Below are 24,151 nucleotides of genomic sequence, written 5' to 3'. Positions count from 1 at the left end.
GGTCTGGCTGGGCCGTGCCGTTTCGCCCGATGCCAAGGCTGGGGTCATTTTCTGTTGCTCGTTGTAAGCTAACCTCTAAAGTATCTCTTTCTACAGAATACTTACAGATTCTAATATATATTTGTATTTCAGTTTGTTATAGTATTTTTATACGTTCAGGGCAAGCCCGCAGCTGGTTCGGTTGGGTTGCAGCCGCGGTGCCGCAGCGAAGGACAAGGGCTTCGTTTGCCTGTTGGTTTTTCGCGCGGCGAGGTGCTGGTAGCGCCGGGCCGGGGAGGCGCCATGCGTGGCCGGTGTCTAGCTGTTGTTTTAGAAGCTGTGTGGTCGTGTCGCTTTGTCTTGCACGTGAACATGACATTGATTCATTCGAGGTGCTGGGCTGGTCTCATCTTTCCTGCTAGCAGCATGGGGCCTGGCCCCTTTCCTAGGACACCCCCAGGGCCCCACAAGGGGCGTGCCCTGATGCTGGGATCCCCACGCAGGACCTGTCCCGTGGCAGCCAGCAGGACGGCCCCTGCTCCATGCGGAACGCTGCCCACTTCCCACGGGCCACGTCCTCGGCACGCAGTGGGTGTGCACATGGCGGGGCAGCCCAGACACGGGTCCCACTCGCACATGGGGCTGGGGTGAGAGGAAAAGGGACCTCCAGAGCCGCACGCACCTGGAGTCAGAAGGCTCCAGGGACACAGGTCACAAAACAGCCCCTGTCCCAAGGGGTGGGTGGCCGAGGGCAAACGGGGGGCTGGGAGCAGAAGTCAAGGGCAGCAGCACGAGGCTGGAGTAGCTGAGGTGAGCCAGTGCCCATTCAGGAAGGGCAAGGGCGAGCCGCGTAGGTGCCAAGGGTGGGGGGGGGTCCAAGCCTCGGGAGCCAGAGCCTGATGAAGTGGGAGGGGAGCTGGGGGCAGAGGATGAGGCGAGGCACTGGAGTAAGGCACAGAAGGGGCCATGGGAAGATGACCCACGGGAGCACCCTGCAGGCTCCCCCCAGGACAGCCCCAGTCATTGAAGGTGGGCACTGGAGCTGGGCCCTGCAGAGACATCCCCCCCCGCCCCAGGTGCAGCGCCAAGCTGGGAGCAGGAGCCTGGGCCCTGAAACTCCCAGCGGCCAACTGTGACCTGGCCAGGGCCTAGTGCGAATGCCAATGGCTGTGGGTCTGCAGCACCTACCTGTGCTGGGCCCTATCGCCCCATAGAGAACCCCGCAGGCTGGGCCGCGCTGTTTGCAGGGGGTTGTTCACAGCTGCATAGAATCTCAGGGTTGGAAGGGACCTCAGGGGTCATCTAGTCCAACCCCCTGCTCAAAGCAGGACCAATCCCCAACTAAATCATCCCAGCCAGGGCTTTGTCAAGCCTGACCTTAAAAATCTCTAAGGAAGATTCCACCACCTCCCTTGGGAACCCATCCTGTCCCTGGTTGGACACTCCCAGCTCCCACCCCATGTCAGCTCAGAGCCAGCACCGGAGGCTCAGGCTGAGAGCAAAGCCTGCTCAGGGTAGGGCTGGAGCAGGATTCGAGAGACGCTCTGCTCGCTGATGGCAGAGGGACCCTTCCGCTCACGTGTGTTTAAAAACCCCAGCGCTCGGGCCCTGAGCGCTTTACTGAGAAGCTGCAATGTTCTCCCTTCGTGCCCTGCTGGCAGGGGCCTGGCACGTCCTCAGGAGGGAGGCCCCGCTCCCACAGGGGTTACATTGGACACTGCTGGCGATCCAAGGATCGTCTGCCAAGCAGCCTGCCATTGCTGCGGCCTGTGCTGGCCCCAGGTACTTCCCGGGCCATTTGCTCAGGGAACCAGCACCACTCCCAGGGGGGACACGTGGCTGAGGGGCGGTGAGAGCAGGAGACCTGCTAGGAGTCAGCAACGTCAGCGATTTTAAACACCCACCAGGCCCATTCACTCGCCCCCAGTTACCACACCAAGCAGACTTCGATATCAAAGGGAAGTTTAATAAGCTGCAGTAAAATCAGGACTTTTAGAAAGCTCGTTGGGTCGTTATCAATGTCTAAGGAACAAAAGAAAACAAGGTGGTGGCAATCCTGCAGGAGTTAACCAGTAACAAGAACACAACTTCTCCCAGAGTCTAACAGGAATAAAACACAGGAGCACAGAGTTCACAACGTCACTATTCAGAGACTTGAGACACAGTTCAGGTCACTCCAGCTCTTACAGTTACACGTATTGTTTTAAAGCAACTCAATATAATTTTATTTTGTTATATACACTTTCCAAGGTCCTTCAGGTGAGGTATGTAAACATTAGCGAATGAAAACCTTGTTCAACACTCCGACCCGCAATTCACAGCAGACATTTCATTTTCTCCAGTCACACTGAAGTAGTTCCTAATACCCAGAACAGAACGGAAATGCAGATCAAAGCCAGATCCTCCAACCTATATGGGCACCAGCCTACAGGCCTCATAGCTCTCTCTAAAGTTCACATTGGTTAGGCTCATATATACAGTACCAGACGGGGTGGCAGGGGACTCATGTGGTCCTGGGCTTCTCAGATCAGTGTCACGGGGAAACTACAAAGTTCTCCAAGGGCAGCAGATGTAGATGCAGAAAAACCTTTTTGTTATTAAAAAGGAACTACCATTGAAAAGTTGACACTTTAAAAGAGAAAATTACTGGTTTCTACAATGTCCCAAAGGAGGAAGTTTGAGAGGTGCAGGGGAGAGTCCTATGTGACCATGAAAACCAATATCAGGAAACAAAAGATTCCACTGGCTAAAAATCAGAAGTTAAAGGAATAGAAGCACAAGACGTTCCAACGCAGACAGCTCGGGGCTAGGTTTGCTCTTCCTGAGGGCTAGAACCAAGACACGCATCAAGCACAAAAAGTAAAAAAATTCTGAACACCTTTATAAATACACAAACCCTAGACCGAAATCCTAGCAAGCTCCAAGCAAAGAGCCAGAGAGCATTTGGGAGCCATCCTGGGCAGGTCCCGAGGAAGTCTGGCTAAATGCCTTAAGAGCATCAGTGCAAGAACCCAGCGGGTAGGTCACCTCCTCTGTGGCTGTGGAATTATGTTTTCCACAACCAGAAGAGCAGACACACGATGGGGACATTAGTTAAAAGGTCCTAAGTTGCAACAGGCTAATAAGTAGCTTGGTCCATCCTGGCCATTTTAGGGGATTCCTAAATTAATCGGGCTTTGCCCCAGTCAGATGCGCACTGGAATATAAGCCCGTTGGCATCCTTCCTCCCCAGACTCCCAAGAGGGTGTCAGGTCCAGCCCTGCCATCGGGTCCGTGATTTCCTGTCGTAAGGAGACATAAGAGCGCACAGACCCATAAATGGTAGTTCTAAGCTACTAGGTCCCTATGCAAAGGCAAACTAATCTGCAGTGAGATCCCCCACCCCCTCCATGGGCCCTGAAGACTCAGTTTTACTGACTTGGACCTTATTACTACAAATCTTATTGCTTACGGTGCCAGGGCCAATGGAGGCAACCAGGTCTTGCCGACTAGCTCCGACCAGCTTTAAGAAGATGAGATGAAGAAAAATATTTAATGCTTCAACTTTTAATGTTGCGTCATTAAAAAAAAATCATCCCACCAGAACAGGCCACTGGCCTGGTGCTTGCCTTGAGCTGTGTCCAACGTGAGGCAAACGCGGCCACCCACCCACTGAGCTGCAGAAAGTACACAAAATAAATATCAAAACTATTTACAAGCTTAGCTTCGGTGAACGCCAAGTGGGAGGAAATGCCTCAGCCTGCCCAGAAAGCTTATTAAGGAGATCTGCATTTCAATGGCTAGCCCCTGGCTACCCTCCCCAGTGCCCACAGAGTGTGGTACTCTTACACACAGATGCTTAAAAACCAACCACATGTGCTGAAAGGGTCAACAGAGGCCATCAAAACCTTGCAACTCAAGTTCTCAGAATGCCAGGCCTGGAAGCTGCCAACGTGCCCAGAGACATGCCCGACACCCTGCCCCCCGTCCTAAAGGGAAGGCGACGGATGTGCTCCTGATGAGGGTAAGACCAATATGGTGAGGAGGGGGAGACCATGACTTTTTCCAAGCCTAGGGATGATCACAATGCAGATTACGGCTCCTGAGAACACCTTAGCCCGGATGGACATCATGCTGAGCCAAGGAGTTGGGCCCAGCTAACCGTCCCTGGTTTGCAGAGCTCTGAGCTGCACAAACCCAAGACTTTCTACAGACCTGCACGTTCAGGTGTGTGGTGTGTGAATGCGTGCGTTCGGGTGTGCAGATGCCTGTGTTTGGGTGTGCAGTGTGTGAATGCCTGCATTTGGGTGTGCAGACACCTGCGTTCGGGTGTGCGGTGTGTGAATGCGTGCATTCGGGTGTGCAGACGCCTGTGTTTGGGTGTGCAGTGTGTGAATGCCTGCGTTCGGGTGTGCAGATGCCTGCGTTCGGGTGTGCAGTGTGTGAATGCCTGCGTTTGGGTGTGCAGATGCCTACGTTCAGGTGTGCAGACAAGTGTTCGGGTGTGCGGTGTGTGAATGCCTGCATTCGGGTGTGCAGATGCCTGCATTCAGGTGTGCAGACAAGTGTTCGGGTGTGCGGTGTGTGAATGCCTGTGTTCGGGTGTGCAGATGCCTGCGTTCAGGTGTGCAGACAAGTGTTCGGGTGTGCGGTGTGTGAATGCCTGCGTTCGGGTGTGCAGATGCCTGCGTTCGGGTGTGCGGTGTGTGAATGCGTTCGGGTGTGCAGATGCCTGCGTTCGGGTGTGCAGACAAGTGTTCGGGTGTGCGGTGTGTGAATGCCTGCGTTCGGGTGTGCAGATGCCTGCGTTCGGGTGTGCAGACAAGTGTTCGGGTGTGCGGTGTGTGAATGCCTGCGTTCGGGTGTGCAGATGCCTGCGTTCAGGTGTGCAGACAAGTGTTCGGGTGTGCGGTGTGTGAATGCCTGCGTTCGGGTGTGCAGATGCCTGCGTTCGGGTGTGCAGACAAGTGTTCAGGTGTGCGGTGTGTGAATGCCTGCGTTCGGGTGTGCAGATGCCTGCGTTCAGGTGTGCAGACAAGTGTTCGGGTGTGCTATGTGCAGACACGCTGGCATCGAAGGCAGCTGAATCCAGCCCATTATGGACATGTAGGTGTGAGTGCGCACTCACGCCTATGCAATCAGTAAATCGGACTGGGAGGGGCCAGTGACAAGAGGAATGTAGCTCAATGGGGCAGTGACCCATTCTCTGCCCCGTGTGGGACTGGCTCTGGGGGGTGCTGGACCTGTCACTACCAGAGATAAAAACAGCCCAGCACAAATGAGGTCCCCCCCCCCCTTTTCTGATTGTTTTACTTCCTCACAGCTCCACCTAGTGCTGGCGACAGAGCTCTCAGCGCTCAGAACTGACAGTAATTCCAGTCGTTCAATCTACTGGGCCAAAGAGCTGAAGGCCTTGTTCACCTGCCAAGGGTGCAAAGACAATCTCCATCCCGTCGAACGTTTAACAGCCAGGGAACAGCAGGAAAAGAAGATTCTCTCTAGGGGGGTTTCCAGGACAAAACACGGCAGTTGGGAAAGTTTGTTCCTAACAGTGAACACACAACCGGCAGCTCTTCCCCAAAATTCCTGGTAAATCCGTGCTACCTGGGGGGAGGTGTCTGCACAGAGCAATACCGTCTTAACACCGTAAAACTAACCTTAGAGCAGTGGGTACAAGTGGGGGGGGAGGGGTGCACACACAGATCCCCCATCCCCGCTGGGAGAGAAACTCCCTCCCACGGACCATCTCCCAGCTAGGAGCAGCTGCTGAAAGCAGTTCAGAGCTCTAGCTGCACTTTCGGGTCTGATGTTAACATGCAGGACAAATCTCACTTGAATTCGACCCAGTGCATATCTCACGCACGGCAAACCAGCCGCTCGCAGAGTTACCTGTGAGACGCTACGTTACAGATGCAGCGGGGCTGAATAAACTGACCCCAATTGGAAAGGGAGACCCATGGGAGGGCTAGCCAGAGAAGAGGGATTTAAAGAGATTTGACCCAAACTGGCCAGTTGATGTGGTGGAAACATCCCGGGAGGCTGTTCCAGATGGATGGGGTTGCAGAGAAGTGCTATCTGAAGGGAGCTGGGAAGTGAGGGAGGCCAGTGCTCACTAACAGAAAGGTCCAGGAGAAGGTCTGGGGCCAGCCGAGGAGGGTGTTTGTTGGTGAACCCTAGGATGGCAATTGAATGATGGATCCTGAGAGAGTCAGGGTGGTGTCTGAAGATGGGGGTGACGTGGCCTTGTGGCAGCCGCAGCTTTCGGGGCTTGGGGAAGATGGGAGAGCAGGCCGCAAAGATGAGGAGTCCAGCCAGGCTGGAGAGCCGAGAGTGGCCCTAGAGCAGATGGGAGAGGAAAGCGCAGAGCCGCAGGCCAGGCCAGGCCAGGAACGAAGGCAGTAAAACACACTGCTTCTCATCTTCCATTAGCTGCCACCCGCTCCAGCCGCCTTGTGTCTTCACTCTGTGAATGCGGCAGGAATTTGGAGCTGGTGGCCCAGCCACGTGCAGTCAGGCCCCACAGGTGGCACACAGGGTAAAACAGACCCTGTGGTTTCTAATTCATCCCTTCCCTGGAATCAGCAAGGAGCCCAGTGCCTGCCGGATGACGAGCTCCACCCTGCACTTTGGAAGCCGTGGTGGCTACAGGTGTAATGTAGCCACGCAGCAGAGGTGGACGGGGAGCATGGCTCCCCCCAGAGCACTGAGCCATAGCAGGAGTTCACGGCAATGGGTTGGAGGATGCCCTGCAGGTGTTTCCTGCCCCAAGAGCCCAGCGACTGTGCCAGTTAAGAGGACTGTCTGCAGCTCAGGGACCAGCAAGGGGATGCTGCTGTCTGGCCCAAAGGCTAACTGCTAACCCACAGCGTTGGGTGGCCTGTAGCCATCATAGCCACTTCCTGACAGGCCAGGTCCCCCCATAACCCATCCTGGCCATCAGCCCAAGGTTTCGTTGGCCTTCCCTTCCACAAGCATGTGCTGCTCCAGACACCCACTCCGCAGACATGCCCAGCTCAGTCCGGGGGACTAGCCCCTCCAGCCAGGGCCAAGGGGGACAGCTTAGGGGGTGTGCTGAGCCAGCAAAGCAGCTCCTGCCCTTTGAGCTGGGTGAGAGCGGAGAGGATGAAGGGGCTGCCCCATAACACAGCACGAGAGCGCCCAGGCTCCAGGCGGCACAGCCGGAGTGGGAGCTGCATCGCGGCGCAGATGTGCTGGGAGTGAGCGAGCAGGGGCTGGAGACACAGCACCTCCCTCTGGGGAGGGGGTTCCTATTCTCTCACAGTCAGCACTGAGGTTACCCAAGCGAGCGAAAGCTCCCAAATTAACCTGCATGGGGTGGCTGTGGCAAATGGCGTCGTCGTCCCCGGGCCCCTCAAATGAGGGCAGCGTGGGTAGGGTTAAAACAGTGAGAAAGCCAGCTGCGGGCCCTGACTGCCACGGGGACAGGTGCTTCCATAGGAGAGGCACCAGGACGGAGACATCAGTACTGGAACGGTGCAGCCTGGCCCCTCCCCGAAGGCGTGGAGCAGTCTTGGGCCCCGCAGGATGCACAGCAGCCTGTCCCGGTCCGAGTCTCACTGCCCATACGCAGTGTTTGACCCACCGCGGGCCAGTCTCACGCTCACATCAATCAATAAATACATGGGGTTTGCTTTGCAGCGGAAAGACCTGAATTGCATCCCTCCTCTGATTTCTACAACCACAACCGTGTGTACTCTCCCCCCGACCCAGTCCACCAGCCCTCCCCTCCCTTCCCCTATGCTGTCCCGATAGGCTAGAGCCAGACACTCACACACTCAACTCCTGCTCAACCCAGCTCCCACTAAAAGCAATGGGTGTCTTTCCCCTGCCGCCCCTGGGCGCTGGATCGGGCCCCTCCTTTGAGCACTTCACAGCTACTGGGGGACACCAACACTTCTGACACAGGTTCTAGCTCTAGGAGCTGCTGGGACCCAGGTGCCAACCCCTGTACTCCCAGCCTGTGCTGAGTGCGTGTGTCTGACCCGCCTGCCCACTGCAGCACGTGCCCTGCCCGGTGATGCACGGCTCAGCAGCTGCCCAGCGGCATCTCCACAGCTGAGTGCCGCGTTCTCTGGCTCGGCTTAGTGCTCTGACTTCTCAGCAGTGAACAAACACACACACTCCCCAGGCTCACGAGAGTGGGAGGTGAAAGGACACAGGCGGGGACCTGCAGGGGGGAGAGGAAGATTTTCTTTTCTTAATGTAGCCTCCTGGGAAGAGAGTCTCCCATTTCCAGTGACTGTGTCCTAGCTGGCACCACTGGCAGGTGGGCATGGTTGCCCCATTTCCAGGATGGGCACACTGGCCAATCTCTCACCCCAGTCAGACTCTGATCCAGATGTGCCATGAGTAACGTGGTAGCCCCTGGGTGACATCATGCAGCACCCCCAACAGTCTGCTGTGCAAATGCTCCCTTCGCCCGGAGAAAGGGACACTGGCTCCAAAGGCAGGGCAGACTGCGAGCAACGAGCTACGCAGGACCCGTCAGGGCGAGAGCCAGGCCCTAGAGCCCACCTGTCATGGCCCTGCCACAACTATGTGCCGCTAGCCCTGGAGACCTAGCAGGCAATCTGCAGCACTCAGCTGCCCAGAACTGCTATTTCAGCTCACGGTTATTCTCAGATTTCTGTCACTCCCCAGCCTGAAGCTGGACATTAAAATAGCCCCCGGTTCCTTGCAGGTTGTGAAGGACAAACAGTCCTAGGAGAAAGCTTTGAAATTCTAAAAACCCCACAGAAACCGAACAGCTTTTCTTTCCACTCTGGCATACACACAAAAAACGATGGGGTGAGTGGGGTAAAGGTTTTATTGGCTTGATGTTGGGATAGGGGCACCATTCAGAGACAGCAAAGGTCCTTGCACACGTGTGCACACACATACACACTATTTATGAAAGCAGCCCAGACTACAGGAAACAAGAATATTCTAGATCAGAATTAAAAAAAAGATCCAGCTTTTCCTTTTAACATCTGAGGACCAATCCTCCACCGGCAGGTACAGCCCCCGCTCTTTAAATGCCTTCAGATCTGTTTTGGTGGAATGCTTGCACAGCACAATTAAAGTAATAGATAACTTCATATTAACCTGTACAGGGCCGACAGGCCTGGCAGCCACAAAACAACTGTCCAGCATTTACTTTATTCAGCATGATTAAAAATAACAGCTCTTTAAAGATCAGTGATTTCCAAGTCCCCCTGCCCCTGGGCTCTGGCTGTAGCACCCCCGGTGCGGGTGCCTGCCTGTCTCAGCACACGACACTCTCCAGAACACGGGGAGCAAACTACTGCACTGGGGAGAGTGCTGTGGAGTCTCCAAAGCTTAGTTTCATCCCCTGCGCTAAACGGATCCAGCAGGAGATTGAAGACAATTAATTATCCACTTTCTACCTCCAAGAATGAGCTTTGGTATCTGAGGTTCAACGCTAACCGTGAAAATCAATTCCTCTGCAAGGCCGCCCTCTCTACACCCCAAGAGGCATGCTCCTGTAACGCTCTCAGAGGGGAGAGCCGAGTTTAAGCTGGTTGGTATAACACAGATCTGCATGTATGTTCCGATCGCGCCAGGACAATGGCGGCTGGAAGCTATTCCCCAAAGGTCAGGAAATTTCAGAGCCTTCACAATCAGATTTCAGGTGGTGAACCTAGTGAATGGAAGGAAGTTTGCTTAGAAACTCACGCAAACAGCCCTTCTTTTGTACTGGCTCAGAGAGGAGCTTTTGAAATAAAATGGGTGGCCATGAGCTTTTAAACTTGGGCACAGAGTGGGAGCTGACACCACCATCTTACAGCTGCTTACACAAGGGGTGGGTGGAAATGTTCAGTATAAAACTCCCCACCCCATCCCAATTAGCTTCACCGCCAGTGTCTGTGGTGGGAATATGATTATGTGAATTTCTAACAGGTTTTCCTGTGTGTATCAGCTGTTACTCTTCGTGGTTCTCCACTGGAAACTATTGCTTGACCTTTGAGCAGTGCATGGTTTGTGTTGATTAGACTTTCAAGGATATGTTTGCAAGGCAGGGTGTACAGACTGCCTGGGCTGCTCTGACGATGAAGGGAACTACCCAATCCTAGACTCCACAGCACACCACAATGCTGGCTGGAACCAAAACAGCTTCACTTTATTTTAAAATGAGATTGAAATTAATTTAAAAAAAAAATCAGAGACTTTAGATCTCAGCATTATTCAAAGACGACATTAAAAATTTTGCCTTAAAATACAGGTGTTCTGTGCGGGTGGGGGAAGACAACGTGGGGAGGGTAAAAATGTCCCTTTCACACAGACTGACTAAATAACGAGTGGAAATCTGCCCTGGCTTTTCACAGGAAGGAAAATACCCGATTATTAGTGAAAAGCTACTGTCCAAGAAAGCAGAAATCAATATGGATCCAGGTGCTATGAAACAAAACGCTGATTGCCCAACAGTAAGGCACCGTGGGACCAATTCATCCCTGACGTACCAGAGAGCCCCAAGGATAAGCTTAGCCCACTGTGCCTGCAAACAGCTGTAGATGCTACAGAACTAGCGGCAATATTTCAAGCAGTGACCCCTTTGCCACGGCGGTTTAGATCAGACCACACTACCTCAAGGCTTAAGAAGCAGCAGAGCAGAAATCGCTGTCTAACCTTAAAGACCATAAATTACACGCAAGTGGCCAACAATTAATATCTTTAAACAGTTACCTGCCCACCACCTGCTGCTAATGAACGGAGTAATGACCAATTACCCCTTCCCTCTCTGGCTACAAGAAAAATGCTTTTGGTTTTGCTTCCAATGTCACTCACAAACACACAGTCAGGATGTTTAATGCAAAGGGAAGGGTTTGTGTGCACGCCCCTCAAAAGGCTGCTGAAAGCTACTTTATGTGCATGAAGGTGGTTTCCTTTCTGCTACAGTACAAGTGCTTGTGCATCAAGTATAAAATGCAAGCCTTTAAATCACACAGACTAGCTTCTTTCTTTATTCGTTTAAAAATGATAAATAAGGCACTGTACTTTTAACTAAAACTGCCTGGTTCCAAGCTTAAAATCCAAGGAACATTCAAATTGCAGTAACTTCCCTCAACAGTAGAGACAGATGGCTCTCCTCTCTGTCTGAGACACACCTTCCGATGCCTAAAATCCTGGGTGTAATCCTTTAGCTGTGGATTTTTGAAGGCTTGCTACAGCTTATAAAAGCAGCTTCAGTTAATGCATGATCAAGGGTTACTACTATACAACAGTTTTTCCATGGCTACCATTCTCTTGGTTATTTTGCATCCAGTCGTGTTCGCTTGCTGTGTGAACAGTCAACTTTTGCCCTTAACTTTCTCTTGCCCTGGGACGTGCTGCTCTCTTGAATTTTCTTCATAGACCTGGTCAGAGTTTTCCCACTGCTGGGCTTCTTATCGGCTGCTTTCTGTGACCTGGTAGAGGGCTCCCCCGCGGGCTTCGGCTTTGCGGATTTTGTGAGCCCTTCCTGGCTGGGCGGGGCTGCAGCTCTTTTGGTGGGGTTCTCTCTGACTTTCGGGATGGGGAGTCTGCCTTTGCCAAGCTGCCTTTTTGGGACCCTCTTCTCTTTCAAAGACACCTTTTTCTCGAGCTTACTGTTTCTTTCCATGGCAGCCTGCTTTCTGGTAGCAGGAGCTTTCGGAGGAACCTCGAAGTGTTTTACTTTGCTGCCCTTCTTAGCTGGCAGCCTGTCTTTACTGGAGGAGCGAGACGGCTCTGGCACAGCGCTGCTCTCCCGCAGCGTTCTCTTCTTTCTGCCTGGCTGAGGGTCAGCTTTGGGCAAGGAGTCCTCCTGAGACCTGCTTTTCCCTTTTCTTCCCTTTACCGCTGCTTCTGCACGCATGGACTTAGTAGGAAACACATCTGCTTTGACTTGCAAGGCCAGCTTTGGAGACATCAGCGGGTTGATGCAGACGCTCTTCCGGCTTTGCTTACTTTCCACGGAGGGATGATCAGCTGCACTCTCCCCCTTTCTCTCATTCTTTGCCAGGCAGTGCTGGGCTCGCAATTTGCCCCTCAGATTGGAGTATTTCCGCAGAATCCTAGTGCTGGCCTGCGTTGGCAGACTTGGAGGGGGCTGCACGTTTCTGTCTTCACCAGCTTCTTCTGAGCTCGTCTCACAGGGAGACATCTGGTTGGGACTGGGGGCTTCCCCGGGCTCCGTACTGTCAGCGTTCTCCCGAAGCCTGGCCCATAACTTTTGATTCTTCAAGTTATTTTTAGCAGGGGTAGTTGCAGCAAATTTCTTGAGGTGTTTTTTCAAGCGTTCCGCTTGCAGTGAGCTGGGATACAGGCTGGAAGAACAATACTTCTGCAGGGGGAGCTTGATGGGGGGGACATCTCCGGGGAGACGGGTATTGAGTTTTTTAACAATGACTAGCGACCTGGTTTCAGTTGTCTCCAAGAACCAACGGCAAATGTTGGATAACTTGAAGGCCTTCATAAACAGCATCTGGACAGGGGAAAGCTTCTGAACTTCGAGAGACGCTCTGCATTTCCGGGTTCTTTTCTTGCTTTTCCAAATCTCTTTCAGCTTGTCAGCTTTGTTCTTTACTTTGGGGGCTGGCTGTACTTCTTTTTCCAACTGAATCCAGCCTTTCTGAACTTTCATATACTGGGCATTAAAGTCAGCAATAAGCTCCTGATTCTCTTCCTCAGCACACCACTCCACAAACTTTGGTTTGTCCTCAGCCACTGTGTCCACCTCCTTCAAATCTACGGTGTCTTTGTTCCCTGAACTGCGTTCTTCCTTCTGGCTTGGATTTGCTTGCAGAACTTCCTTCCCTGGAAGATTCTTTTTTGCAGCATCCACAGGTGTAGGGGTGTGTCTCAAGTTGTAAACTGGTAGGGTCAACTTTTTATGCTTCCAAGTCTTGGATGGGACGTGTTTGCTTCCACTTTTGCTACTGGGACCTGTAGGTGAATCAGTCAGATCTTTATACTGCACCTTTCCGGCATCTACAGCATTGTCTGGGTTCTCCACATCACCTGCTTTCTCATCCGATCGCTCTGCATCCTGTACACCTGTTCCACTTTCCCTAGGAAGGAGAACACTTCTCTTATCAGAATTAGCCTCTACACAGATCTCGAGCATCTCCCCTGACTTACTGTGGCTGGCGTTAGCAGGGGGGCTATCTTTTGATGACCCTTCACTCTCTGCTGCACCCTCTTTTGCCAACATGCTTTTATAGGTTTGCCTAGTAGTAATGCCATTTTCATCTCCTCCCCGCTGCACGGGCTCTCTCTCAAGGGCACTCCCGGTGCCTGGGCCCTGGATGTTCTTCAGCAGTGTTTTGTGGAAACAATCCTTTGGGAAGCACACGGATGCTGCTCCATCAAGGTGCACCTCCCTCCTAAAACGCTTTGCACCGGGACTTTTAGAAAGCTTAATCTGAAGACAGGGAAGCTGCAGAGAGGTGGAAGAACCAGACTTTTCAGCACTGCCTTCTGTGGGTGGTTGGGATTGCTGGCTGCGGAGACGCCGGTCTGATGCTACGAGCGCTCTCCTACCTTTCTTTTGCTTCTTCTCTGGGCTTTCTTTGGACAAGACTGTCCCTTTACCATCCGTTTCTGAAGTGTCAGGTCCTGGTGGCATTTCACCATCGCTGTTCTCTCTCTCACACAGCCTGCTGCTTTCTGGGGCAGTCTCGCCTGCCAAGATTTCACTGAGCTCTGCAAGAGTCGGCATGGCCTCCCCTGGCTCAGGTGGGCTTTCCTGCACCTTCCTTACGTCAGCTTCTGGGTCAGCAGGAATGCTTTTGGTCACATTGGCAGACTGCAAGCTAACCAGGGGCTCAGTCTCCAAGCTCGCAGGGGAATGCACAGGAGTCTCCAGGTCCACGCTGGCAGGGGGCATGGCAGGAAGCTCCAGGTCTGTACTAGTTGGGGGCTCTCCAGGAAGTGCCCCAGCCAGCTCCGGGTCTACTCCAGCAGGAGGCTCAGGGTCCATGCTGGCAGGAGGCTCTGCATGGTGCACCAGGTCTGCACTGGTAGGAAGCGCTAGGTCCATGGTGGTGGGAAGCTGCGAAGGAGGAGCTGGATCCAGGCCGACAGGAGGCACCGGGTCCAGGCCGGCAGGAGGCACCGGGTCCAGGCCGGCAGGAGGTGCCGGAATAGCTTGTATTTCTGAGCATGGAGAACTTTCCTCCCTACTAGCAGCTTCTGGCGGAGAAACAGGTGTCGAATCTGCAGCCTCCTTGCTGCTGTCTTCTGTGGGCTCACAGTCCCCAGAGAAGTCAGCACTGCTGCTAGCTTGCTGGAGAACATTTGCCTCCACCTCTTCCAGCAGCTGGCACATCCTCTCCTCACTTTCTTCAGCAGCAGAGGGGCCGACGGCTAGAGGCTGTGTGGGGGTCGAGCCGCCTTCTGGTGCATTGTCAGGGCAGGGGGGAGCAGAGAGAGCCAGCAGTGGCTCAGCATAAGCAGATTCTCTTGACTTCAGCGAGCCGCCCTCGCTGGGCTCCTTTTCGGCTCTCTCGTTAGCTTCTCTGCTGGGAGGAGCCCCTTTGGACAGGAGCCTGAGGGAAGCTCTTTTGTCAGCCTCTTTCCCCACAGCTAGGGCTGCCCCCGAAGGCTCGCCTCCGGAGTGCGCTGGGCTCTGCTTAGCACTCAGTAACACTTCCGTCCTCAGTGCCGGCCCATGTCCTCTCTCCCCCACTCGGGAACTTTTCACCAGCGTGCGGACAGTTGGCAGCTCGCAGCACTCACCGTTGAAGTAATACCCGCGCGTGCTCTTCCGAGCTGTCCTCCGGGATGACACTGACCGCTGGCTCTCCAGGTGGCATTCAGTTATTGGCTGGCTGATGTAGACAACATCACATTGGTTGTCATAGTCGTTTATTCTCAGCCCCGATGCCCTTTTGTTCTTCCGAGCTGTTCTGACGGATGAGGACCCTGCCTTAGCTCGTGAGCGCCCACTGGAGGCTTTGTGCGTCACTGGCACTGGTGCAGAGGCCACCCATCCATCTTTGGAATGCTCACGTGGATTCTTGTCACCAGGATGCAGGTGGTAACCCCCCTTAGTCTTTCCCAGGGCATGGAGATGGTTTTCTTGCTTTGGTCTTGCATCTTCTTCGTTTATTTCTAAATCCTGGTGCAAAGAGGCTTTGGAGCTGCACTGTAAAGCGTTCTCCTTGTCAGCTCTTCTAGGAGAGTTCACTGGAAACCCTGAATCCCAACCCTCTTCTGGTAAAGCTTTGAAAGAGTTCTTCTGAGACCCCAGGCAGCTGTCCGAGTTGTCCTCGCTGCCGTTCACATGGGCCACTTTGACAGCAATGTAGCCGTCTGCTAAGGTCTTGCCTTGGATCTGGTCTTTGCCATCCTCACACTTTCTGACACCAGCCTCTTGCTCCTGTCCAGTGGTTTGTCCTTCTGGGCTCCTGGTGCCAGGATGGAAGTGAAGTGAGGAAGAGTTCGAAGTGGTGAGGTATCCTTGGGTGGAACTATCCTTTGGACTAACAGAACTACTTCTAGTAGCGGAGAGTTCAGAGAAGTCTCTTTTGAAAGCAGTACTGAAGTTCTCCATCCTGTTCATGGATTTCACCTCTGCGTGCTGCTCCAAGGGTTGCCCTGCAGCACGCAGAGGGCTATGAAGACCCACTGGGTCTCTGTCTGAGTCTGAGGAAGTAAGGGGCTTCAATTCAGAACAGGGAGCAGACTTCTTCCAATTTTCAGTGCTTTGCTGGCTACAACCAGAGCTGCAAGTAGCTGCATCCATGTTTTCGGATTCAGGTAATGGCCGGCCCTCGCAGCCTGGCTGTACTTCCGTGTATATGTCGTTTAGCACACGAATGAATTGCTTCTGGTGATGTGTACACAGTCTGACCATAAACTTTTCCAGGGGAGACTTCGGCTGATTGTTAGGCTCTATTGCTATTGTCTCCGCTGTATCCTCACTAGAGAGACAAAGAGAGAAACAGTCAGTAAAGCAGAGGACAGAGAATTTAAGTTGTAAAAGCTACAGAAACCCTCCTCCTCCCCCTTAGCAGTATATCTTCTCAAATGGCAACTGGTCTTAGCACCCTTGATACTCAGCCGGGGCACACATAAAGCAATCCACCCAGGAAGGCAAAGTGTTATCCATTTGCCAGAGCAAGGGGCCTATCGCCACGTTTGGCACCTCCCTCTCAGCGCCTCGTGGAGATTGGCACTTATCTTCTATGCACGTTTAGACCCAGACGAGCATTTCACTTTTGTCCATCAGCTGGGAATCCCCCCCCCCCCCCACACACACACCCATAATCGGAAAGGGAAGATTTCAAGTTGTAGCCATTCGGCAGGAGGATGCCTGGACAAGGCCCTGCACAAACCGACAAATATCAGCCTCCGAGACACCGGGCCTCACAAGCGAGTTCTCCACTGCAGCTCACTGCCACTGACAACCCCTGCTGTGCCACTGACAGGGCTGCCGTCCAAGCCCAGCCACGGGCTTCTGGGACCCTATGGCTAGACACACTCCTCTTGTCTCTAGCCAGCTCGAAGGTAGGGGTGACCATACTTATCTGCTGCACAGAGGCCACTAGCTGGATTAACCAGGGATGAGGTTAAGGGCTTATTAATGTTTGTCCTCGTCTTTGGCAGTGTATTATTAAAACTATGCTAGTTCCCAATTACAGCTCTTTGAATTTCCACCCGAATTTCCTTCGACCGAGCCTGCAGACTGGTCTCCAGCATATCTCTGGGGTCAGAAGCGAGGGGAAGTGGCCTGTAGTTTCTTTGTTAACATCTTTCTCCCCTTTAAAAGCTGGAAGTAACAAGTCTCCCCCAAGCCTTCTGCCAGCCAGTCGGACACCAAGGACAGATGTGCCACATGCGCTAATCGAGGCACCGCATCCTCCGCAATCCCCTTACATTCGAGTATTAACTGTCTGGGCTGGATGATAATTTGGTGGGCGCAATCCAAGGGGGGGCTACAAACCTCCTAACCCCTTTGGTCCTCCCTGCACTAATGCCCCTCTGACGTCTCTGCACCTGCTCTCCGGTCCCAGCGAGAACGGCTCTGGAACGCTTGCTCTCACATCCTCCCTGGGGCCTGGCTCAGTCCCCTCTCTCATGCTGCAGAGCTAGTAGGTTCTGTCTGCAGCACAGCAAGCCTTGGCAGAGCTGGGAGGAGAACCAGGTTTCAGGGCTTCAACCACTAGGCAATGCTGCATGGATATAGCTCCAGCTGTTCTCCAGCACTGACATACGTTACCCCCTATGCTAACTGACCTGTCCCAGACTAAACAGAGGGCTGACTGTCGCTCCATGCACATGGCCCTAGTCACATGGCTCCCTAGTATATACAGTTAGACCCTTTGGCTCCTTAGCCCACCATGTTTCAGTATCTCATTTTAGAAATCAGGATCACACCTAATGTGAGGAGCAGATTACGCCTCCCCTCCCTGCTCCCCCTCCCACCCCCAGAAGATCTCACACCTTCCCCCGCAGCAGCTGTGCTGGCCACTGTCACAGACATGATACTGGGCTAGAGAGACCTGGGGTCTGCTTCCATCTGCCTATGTTCCTGTGCTCCCCCCAACCCCTCCAGGGCTGGGTCCCCCCTGCAAGCCCTGGGAAGAGGGAAGTGCTGGATTCCACTCAGCACACCTGCCGTGCCCTGGTGTCTTTGCTGGGGAAGATCCCACAGCTGTGCCACTGGACACTGAGCTCTTTTCACTCCCTCAAAGGCTCTTCACGTGGCTGCAAGGCGGAGCTGAGTGCCACAGGGTGTAATGGGTAACACCTCTACGGGGCTCCCTGTGTTACAGAGACACCAAGTGACTGGCCCAGCTAGGACGTGACTCAGGGCCACTGATGCCAGGCTAGCCCTGGCCTCTCTCGATCAGCCCCTGACTGTTTGGAGGGCAAGGTGTGTTGTTATCCTGGATTCCCCACATTTAACCCCCTTCCGTCCCCATGGTCCAAGCTACAACCAAATCACACAGGCCTGTGAGCTGAGAGCGCCTGGGTTAACCCTTGCACGGGAGAGCGCTAAGGGAATGCTGAAGCGAGGCTGGTGACAGAAGGCAGTCACTACAGACTAACTTCCCCGTGCCACACTTGGACTTGGAGTCTCAACCGCCCGGGATTGTTAACAACCCATGGGAAATGGCTGGCCAAGTCCGCCAAGCCCTGGCCAAGTCACTCCGCAAGTTCCACCAACAATTTCAGATGGATCCAGGCTCTTTGCCACCTCCTGTCTGAAACAATCAGGTTGTGTGGCTGCTAGACCGTGGCTGGGTCTCAGAGCAGAGAAGGCTGCATAAGTCAGTCCTGTATAATGCACCACACAGTGTTATTAGACAGGGGCAGGCTCTGGTTCCACAGTAATGAAAATGAACAATAATAATGCCTGTAGCTTCTCTCTTCCTCCTCACTCCCTTTTCATGTTAAATAAATAACCTTGCTCTTTTTGATCCTCTGTTTAGAAGCCCCTCTCCCCCATACCGTTCATTATTTCGTTACCATTCCCAGCTCTTCTCTCTTTCTGCTGGATCCTGTTTTGGGCTGAGTGGTTACCACTCACTGTGGGATTTGAGAGAAGGGCAGAGAACAGTAATAATGGCTTATCTGGAGAGAGTCCAGAGAAGAGCAACACAAATGATGAAAGATCTAGAAAACATGAGCTATGAGGGAAGATTGAAAGAATTGGGTTTGTTTAGTCTGGAGGAGAGAAGACTGAGGGGACATGAGAACAGTTTTCAAGTACATAAAAGGTTGTTACAAGGAGGAGGGAGGTAAATGGTTCTCGTTAACCTCTGAGGACAGGACAAGAAGCAATTATCTTAAATTGCAGCAAGGGAGGTTTAGGTTGGCCATTAGGAAAAACTACCTACCTGTCAGGGTGGTTAAACACTGGAATAAATTGCCCAGGGAGGTTGTGGAATCCCCATCATTGGAGGTTTTTAAGAGCAGGTTAGACAAACACTTGTCAGGGATGGTCTAGATCAAGGGTTCTCAAACTGGGGGTCAGGACCCCTCAGGGGGTCATGAGGTTATTATATCGGGGGTCACAAGCTGTCAGTCTCCACCCCAAACCTTGCTTTGCCTCCAGCATTTATAATGACGTTAAATATATGAAAAAGTGTTTTTAATGTATAAAGGGGGTCACACTCAGAGGCTTACTGTGTGAAAGGGGTCACCAGTACAAAAGTCTGAGAACCCCTGGTCTAGATAATACTTAATCCTGCCATGAGTGCAGGGGACTAGACTAGATGACCTCTCAAGGTCCCTTCCAGTCCTATGATTCATACATGTTTCCCGTAATACATCCTAGCATTCTATTGCCGTTATTATATTTTCAGTAACACCCACAATGCCCTTGGCTTCTTCCCGATATACAAGAAGGCAATGCTCCTGAACCAGAGAGCTTACAGACAGACAAAGGTAGGACAAAGGGGAAAGAGGTCAAGCTAGTAACTGGACATGTTAGAAAATCGAGTGTATTGCTGACACAATGAGTGTCTGGTCTGTGAGAGCACTAGAGAGCACTCCCCAGTTAGTATCACACAATTACTTGTGGGTTCCTAGTCCCTTTTCTAAAGCTACTAAACACTGGGTTGGTGTCTTCAGTGATCTCTCCCCAGGGACCCATAGGATCTGATCTGAAACCCACTCGAGTCTGTGCAAACAGTCCCAATGGACTGCAAGTGCTGGATTCAAAGCCTGTTTGGGTATTTGCATTCCCATCCCTCGAGATGTTATACTGAGGCCAATCCATGTGCAAGCTGCTCACACTACTCTTCCCAGAATGCATGACTCTGCACTGGGCTAGGCTGGATTTCATCTGCCATCATGTTTCCTAGTTATCTCACTTTGTTAGATTCTTCTGAAGCTCCTTGCTCTCCTCCCTAGTCTCAGCTACCCCTCAGAATCATTTCGTTTACAAGTTCAGCATCTTACAACCATCCCTTAAGAACATAAGAACGGAGAGACTGGGCCAGGCCAATGGTTCATCCATCCCAGTGTCCTGTCTTCTGACAGTGGCCAATGCCAGGTGCCCCAGAGGGAGTGAACAGAACAGGGAATCATCAAGTGATCCAGCCCCTGTCGCTCATTCCCAACTTCTGGCAGTCAGAGCATGGGGCTGCATCCCTGCTCATTCTGGCTAATAGCCATTGATGGACCTGTCCTCCAGGAACTTATCTGGTTCTTTTTTGAATCCACTTATACTTTTGGCCTTCACAACATCCCCTGACAGAGAGTTCCACCGGTTGGCTGTGCGCTGTGTGGAGAAGTACTTCCTTGTGTTTATTTTAAACGTGCTGCCTATTAATGTCATTAGGTGATTCCTGGTTCTTGTGTTATGAGGAGGAGTAAATAACACTTCCCTGTTCACTTTCTCCACACCAGCCATGATTTTATAGCCCTCTGTCAAATCCCCCCTTAGTCGTCTCCTTTCCTAGCTGAACCATCGTAGTCTTTTTAATCTCTCCTCACTCCTTCTTCCAGCTCTGCAATATTTTTCAAACAACTGATGCCTGGGCACCCCAGTATTAACCACTGGCTACTTTTTACTTCCCATTTCTCCGCCAGCTTTGAATTCATAACAAGACTATCTCACACTCTGGTTACAAAGGGTCCCTACCAGGGTTTGGTGTAGGGCTTTAGCAAAGACTTTTGAAAGAGTGAGTACATGACACTTAGTGGGTCTCCTTCAGCCACTGCTTTAGCTCCTTCAGAAAATATCTAACAGGTTAGAGAGGCACCATTTCCCCTTACAAAAGCCAGTGATATCATTTTACTACACACTGTTTTACTCTCCTTTATCATTCTATCTCCAGCGAGTGTCTGAAAGGTGTTTGCTGAGACTGCTGAGAGACAGCTTGGAATTCCTGAGACACAGGTACAACGCTGGCATCTCTCCATGGCTCTGTATAGTAACTGTTTTCACTGCATGTCAGAGCAAATCCCTTACGCAGTCTTGTCCCTCCCCCAGTCTGCAGAGTAACAATGGAGAAAACAAGCCTTAAACCCCATTAGAGAGAGGAGAGGGTGGGTTTCAGCCTGACTGCTCAAAGAGACGGGGCTCAGCTGTACTTACTCTAACTGAAGGCTAGTGCCATTTTCACAAGGGAGAGGCGTGGGTTCTTTTACCTGTTTGGAAGCCCAGTTTCTGAGGATGGCAGCCATTTTCAAGCAGTTGGCCAGCAATCTGGCCTGAATTTATAGCACACTCAGGGGTGTGGCTACTGACTAGCCCCCACCTGTGTGACACACTCCTTTGCCTACTGTGGAATTAGCCAAGTAGGCTCAAAGGAATGCTGGAATGATGGCGGATCAGGAAGTGGTTACGATGGCAAAACAATGAACTTCTTCCTTGTCAGGGCTGGTCTGGGAGGTTTAAAGCAATGGGGGTTGTGAAGGCAGCCCCTAGGCAGGTACAGGATTTATTTGGATCTGCCTGGTATAAGGAAAAGCATGTTGTGGTCTGCACAGTTTCTTGCCAGGGACGAGGTTATCAGTCCTCAAAGACCAAATCTGGGGGCCCCAATCCTGGGAAAGGAAAGGTGGTGACTCTCCCCCGCTTTACGGTAACCTGGACCTGTGTAGCGAGTATGCAAGGCAGGGGGTGGCACTGTAAATCCCCTTTGCACAGGTGTGAATAACTCTCTGGGCTCTAGGACAGGGAAGCAGCAAGTCCACAGAGCCCACGTTCCACTTGCATCACTAAGATGACACCAAGCTCCCATTCTTAACAGCTTGCGGGGCATGTCTCTTCTGCTTGTGCGTAGTTTAATTTATTCTTGGTGTGCAGGCCGGGGGCCTGATTCTGATCTCATTTACCATAACTCAGCTGGCACAAGCAGGGTTCACTCTCAGCTCCATTAACTTGAAGATTTACAAGGGAGGAAAAAGTTTGCATTTTGTAAAGGAAACAAAGGGGAGGGGTTATCATCAATAAACTGACACCCTCCCCACAAGCGACCCAGAGCCACTCAGCTGTTTCGGGGCATCCTTTGTTCGGAACTCTCTGGTTTAACACTTTCAGTCCTGGGGATTTATTTCAATATCTCATCTCCAGCTGACCCATCCCCTCGTCAGCTGGAAACGGTAGTCCTGCCTCTGGCTGTGCCTCATCTCCCTGGGCTGCAGAGTGACCTCAGGGTAGAGATTTCTCCATTACCTGCAGCAACATTCTTCTCTTCCTTAGAGCACATCTATCAGAGTAACCTGGGCTTTTGGGTTCCCCTGTAGTTTTCAGTGCGGAGTGCAGGGTTATGGGTGTTATGGTGCATATGAGTTGCAGGCTGCTAATTGCTTCCATTCTCAGGTCTACTGGGGACAGCGGCTCTCGGTAGCTAGCATTCCTCACCAATTTGTCTGTTTTGGCAGTACTGTGAACCGTGGATGGTGCAAGAAACAGACTGTGCATGTGGCTCGCTCTGGGATAAATCATGTTGGGGGGCTCTTTAAGGCACCCAGTGTCCTTTAGGCAGGGTTCCCTACAGATTATGTAGATTACTGCCTAGAAATCATTCACCTGCGTAGTTTATAAAAAAGAAGAGGGAGGGGTGACTTGTGTACAGTGTATAAATACCTTCCTGGGGGTATCAGAGGGCTCTTTCATCTAGCAGAGAAAGGTAGAACAAGAGCCAGGAGCTGGAAGCTGGAGCCCAGCACAATTAAGAATCCAACCCACATTTTTAACAGTGGAACGAACTCCCAAGGGAAGTAGCAGATTCTCCACCTCTTGGTGGCTTCAGACCCAGACTGATCACTCTCTGGAAGACATGCATTGGCCAAACAAGTTAATGGGCTTAACACATGGGTAACGAGGCAGATTGTAATGGCCTGTGTTATACAGGAGGTCAGATTAGATGATCTAATGGTTCCTGCTGTCCTTAACCTCTATGATCTGCTTTCCAGTCTCTTTCCCCACTTGTCCTCTTTCCCTGGGGATGGAGCTCAGGGGTTTCTTACTTGGATGCACCCAAAGAATCTATCACCCTATCAGGGCGGTCTCTGGAGAAGCTATGGCCAGGGAGACTCCCTGCTAACGCAGTTGTGCTACCAGAGTACAGGGGGGCTGAGTATCTGCTGGGAACACGGGAGCTTCATGTAGATCTGTGAGCATCACCCAGGTTTGGGGGCCTGGTCAGGAACTCAATAAGGGGATCTTCAGCGAGATTTACTCCTTGGAAGAAGGGCTGCTCCAGCACTAAGATTGCTAGTCTCAGTCCAGAAAGTTACCACAGTACCTGTGTTGCGCAGGTCCTTGCTGTCAGTCATTCCAGCTTTGAAGCCACTCACGCTGAGGTATAACTAGGTGTTTTAATGACCCCTTCTTGCACATACTCCACTAGTTGACTGGTCTACACCACCTCAATCCCCGCCTTGCCCTATGTCCCAGCCACACACGCGACTCCAGTTCCACTGCTGAGTACACAATTTCATGTGTACCCTGGGCAGCCCAGGTAGATTCCCTGGCCTGACACAGGTGCTCTTAGCACCTACTAGCTTTTCCGGGGACAGCCCCCTTCTTTTCAAATTTGTCACTAAGGTTGGCAGAGAAATTCAGGGGCAGTAGCTGTCAGCTGTACAAATGCAGCTGTTGCTATGCAACAGTCCTGGTGTAGCACTTAATGCTCTGCAAAATGGGCTGGGCTCTGAAGCTATTTGCATAGCTGGATGCTGTAATCCATTTGTTTGCATTGAGCCTCCACTGTTTTGTAGAGTTCACAATCATTCCTTCCCCAGCTCTCACAAAATCCAGGGGCTCTTACAAAGGCTGAGCAGACATAAGTGATCTAGCCCATAAAAGGCACTTATTTATTTCTCAGTAAGAACCAGAGACTGCCTGGGTATGGGGCACGGCAGTGCAGAGCTGGGAGGAACCACCAGATTATCTGCAGTGCAAGTGGGAGCTCAGTGGGCTCTGCCTTTAACTCATTTTGCCCCTGCCATTACTGTTTATGGAGTTACCCTGCTCCTCAGGGTTGGTGCACATCACTCTGGGCAGCCTCTTGCTGATCGAGCCCAGGATCCCGTGTGTGTCTTCTGGGGACAGGCAGTGGGGGAAAGGGAGAGTGTGACTGTTTCACACCAACCTACCTGGAACGCTGGTCTCCAAAAACCTATCCATCGGAATAGTGTGGTGCCCGTTTCCCCACCCCTAGAGTCTCTCTACTGAGTGTGAAGCCTGGGTCTCTTTTTTTTAAGCCCCTGAACATCAGTTTGATAGATTATAAGTTTACAGATA

General features: G+C 52.1%; 1 protein-coding gene across 2 annotated transcripts; it reads right to left on the bottom strand.

The window, feature by feature from the left end:
• Positions 1 to 1,924: 1,924 nt before the first annotated feature.
• On the bottom strand, positions 1,925 to 23,421 carry LOC127053385 (uncharacterized). Of its 2 annotated transcripts, none has more exons than XM_050957969.1 (3): positions 23,151 to 23,421; positions 4,924 to 15,863; positions 1,925 to 4,328 (listed from the first exon to the last, which is right to left on the bottom strand). In XM_050957969.1, the coding sequence occupies exon 2, from the start codon at positions 15,794 to 15,796 to the stop codon at positions 11,228 to 11,230; it is 4,569 nt and encodes a 1,522-aa protein (XP_050813926.1). In that variant the 5' UTR covers positions 15,797 to 15,863; positions 23,151 to 23,421; the 3' UTR covers positions 1,925 to 4,328; positions 4,924 to 11,227. The 2 variants fall into 2 exon arrangements, with proteins under 2 accessions (XP_050813926.1, XP_050813928.1); XM_050957971.1 differs by lacking the exon at positions 23,151 to 23,421 and adding an exon at positions 21,046 to 21,071.
• Between the last annotated feature and the right edge of the window lie 730 nt (positions 23,422 to 24,151).

Source organism: Gopherus flavomarginatus, chromosome 6 (genome assembly GCF_025201925.1).
Source record: "Gopherus flavomarginatus isolate rGopFla2 chromosome 6, rGopFla2.mat.asm, whole genome shotgun sequence".
In the NCBI taxonomy this organism is placed as follows: domain Eukaryota; kingdom Metazoa; phylum Chordata; order Testudines; family Testudinidae; genus Gopherus; species Gopherus flavomarginatus.
This window is presented reverse-complemented; position numbering and strand designations above follow the sequence as displayed.

Coding starts and splice junctions, on each gene's coding strand:
- LOC127053385 (XM_050957969.1), bottom strand. CDS start 15,796: ATGGTCAGACTGTGTACACATCACCAGAAGCAATTCATTCGTGTGCTA.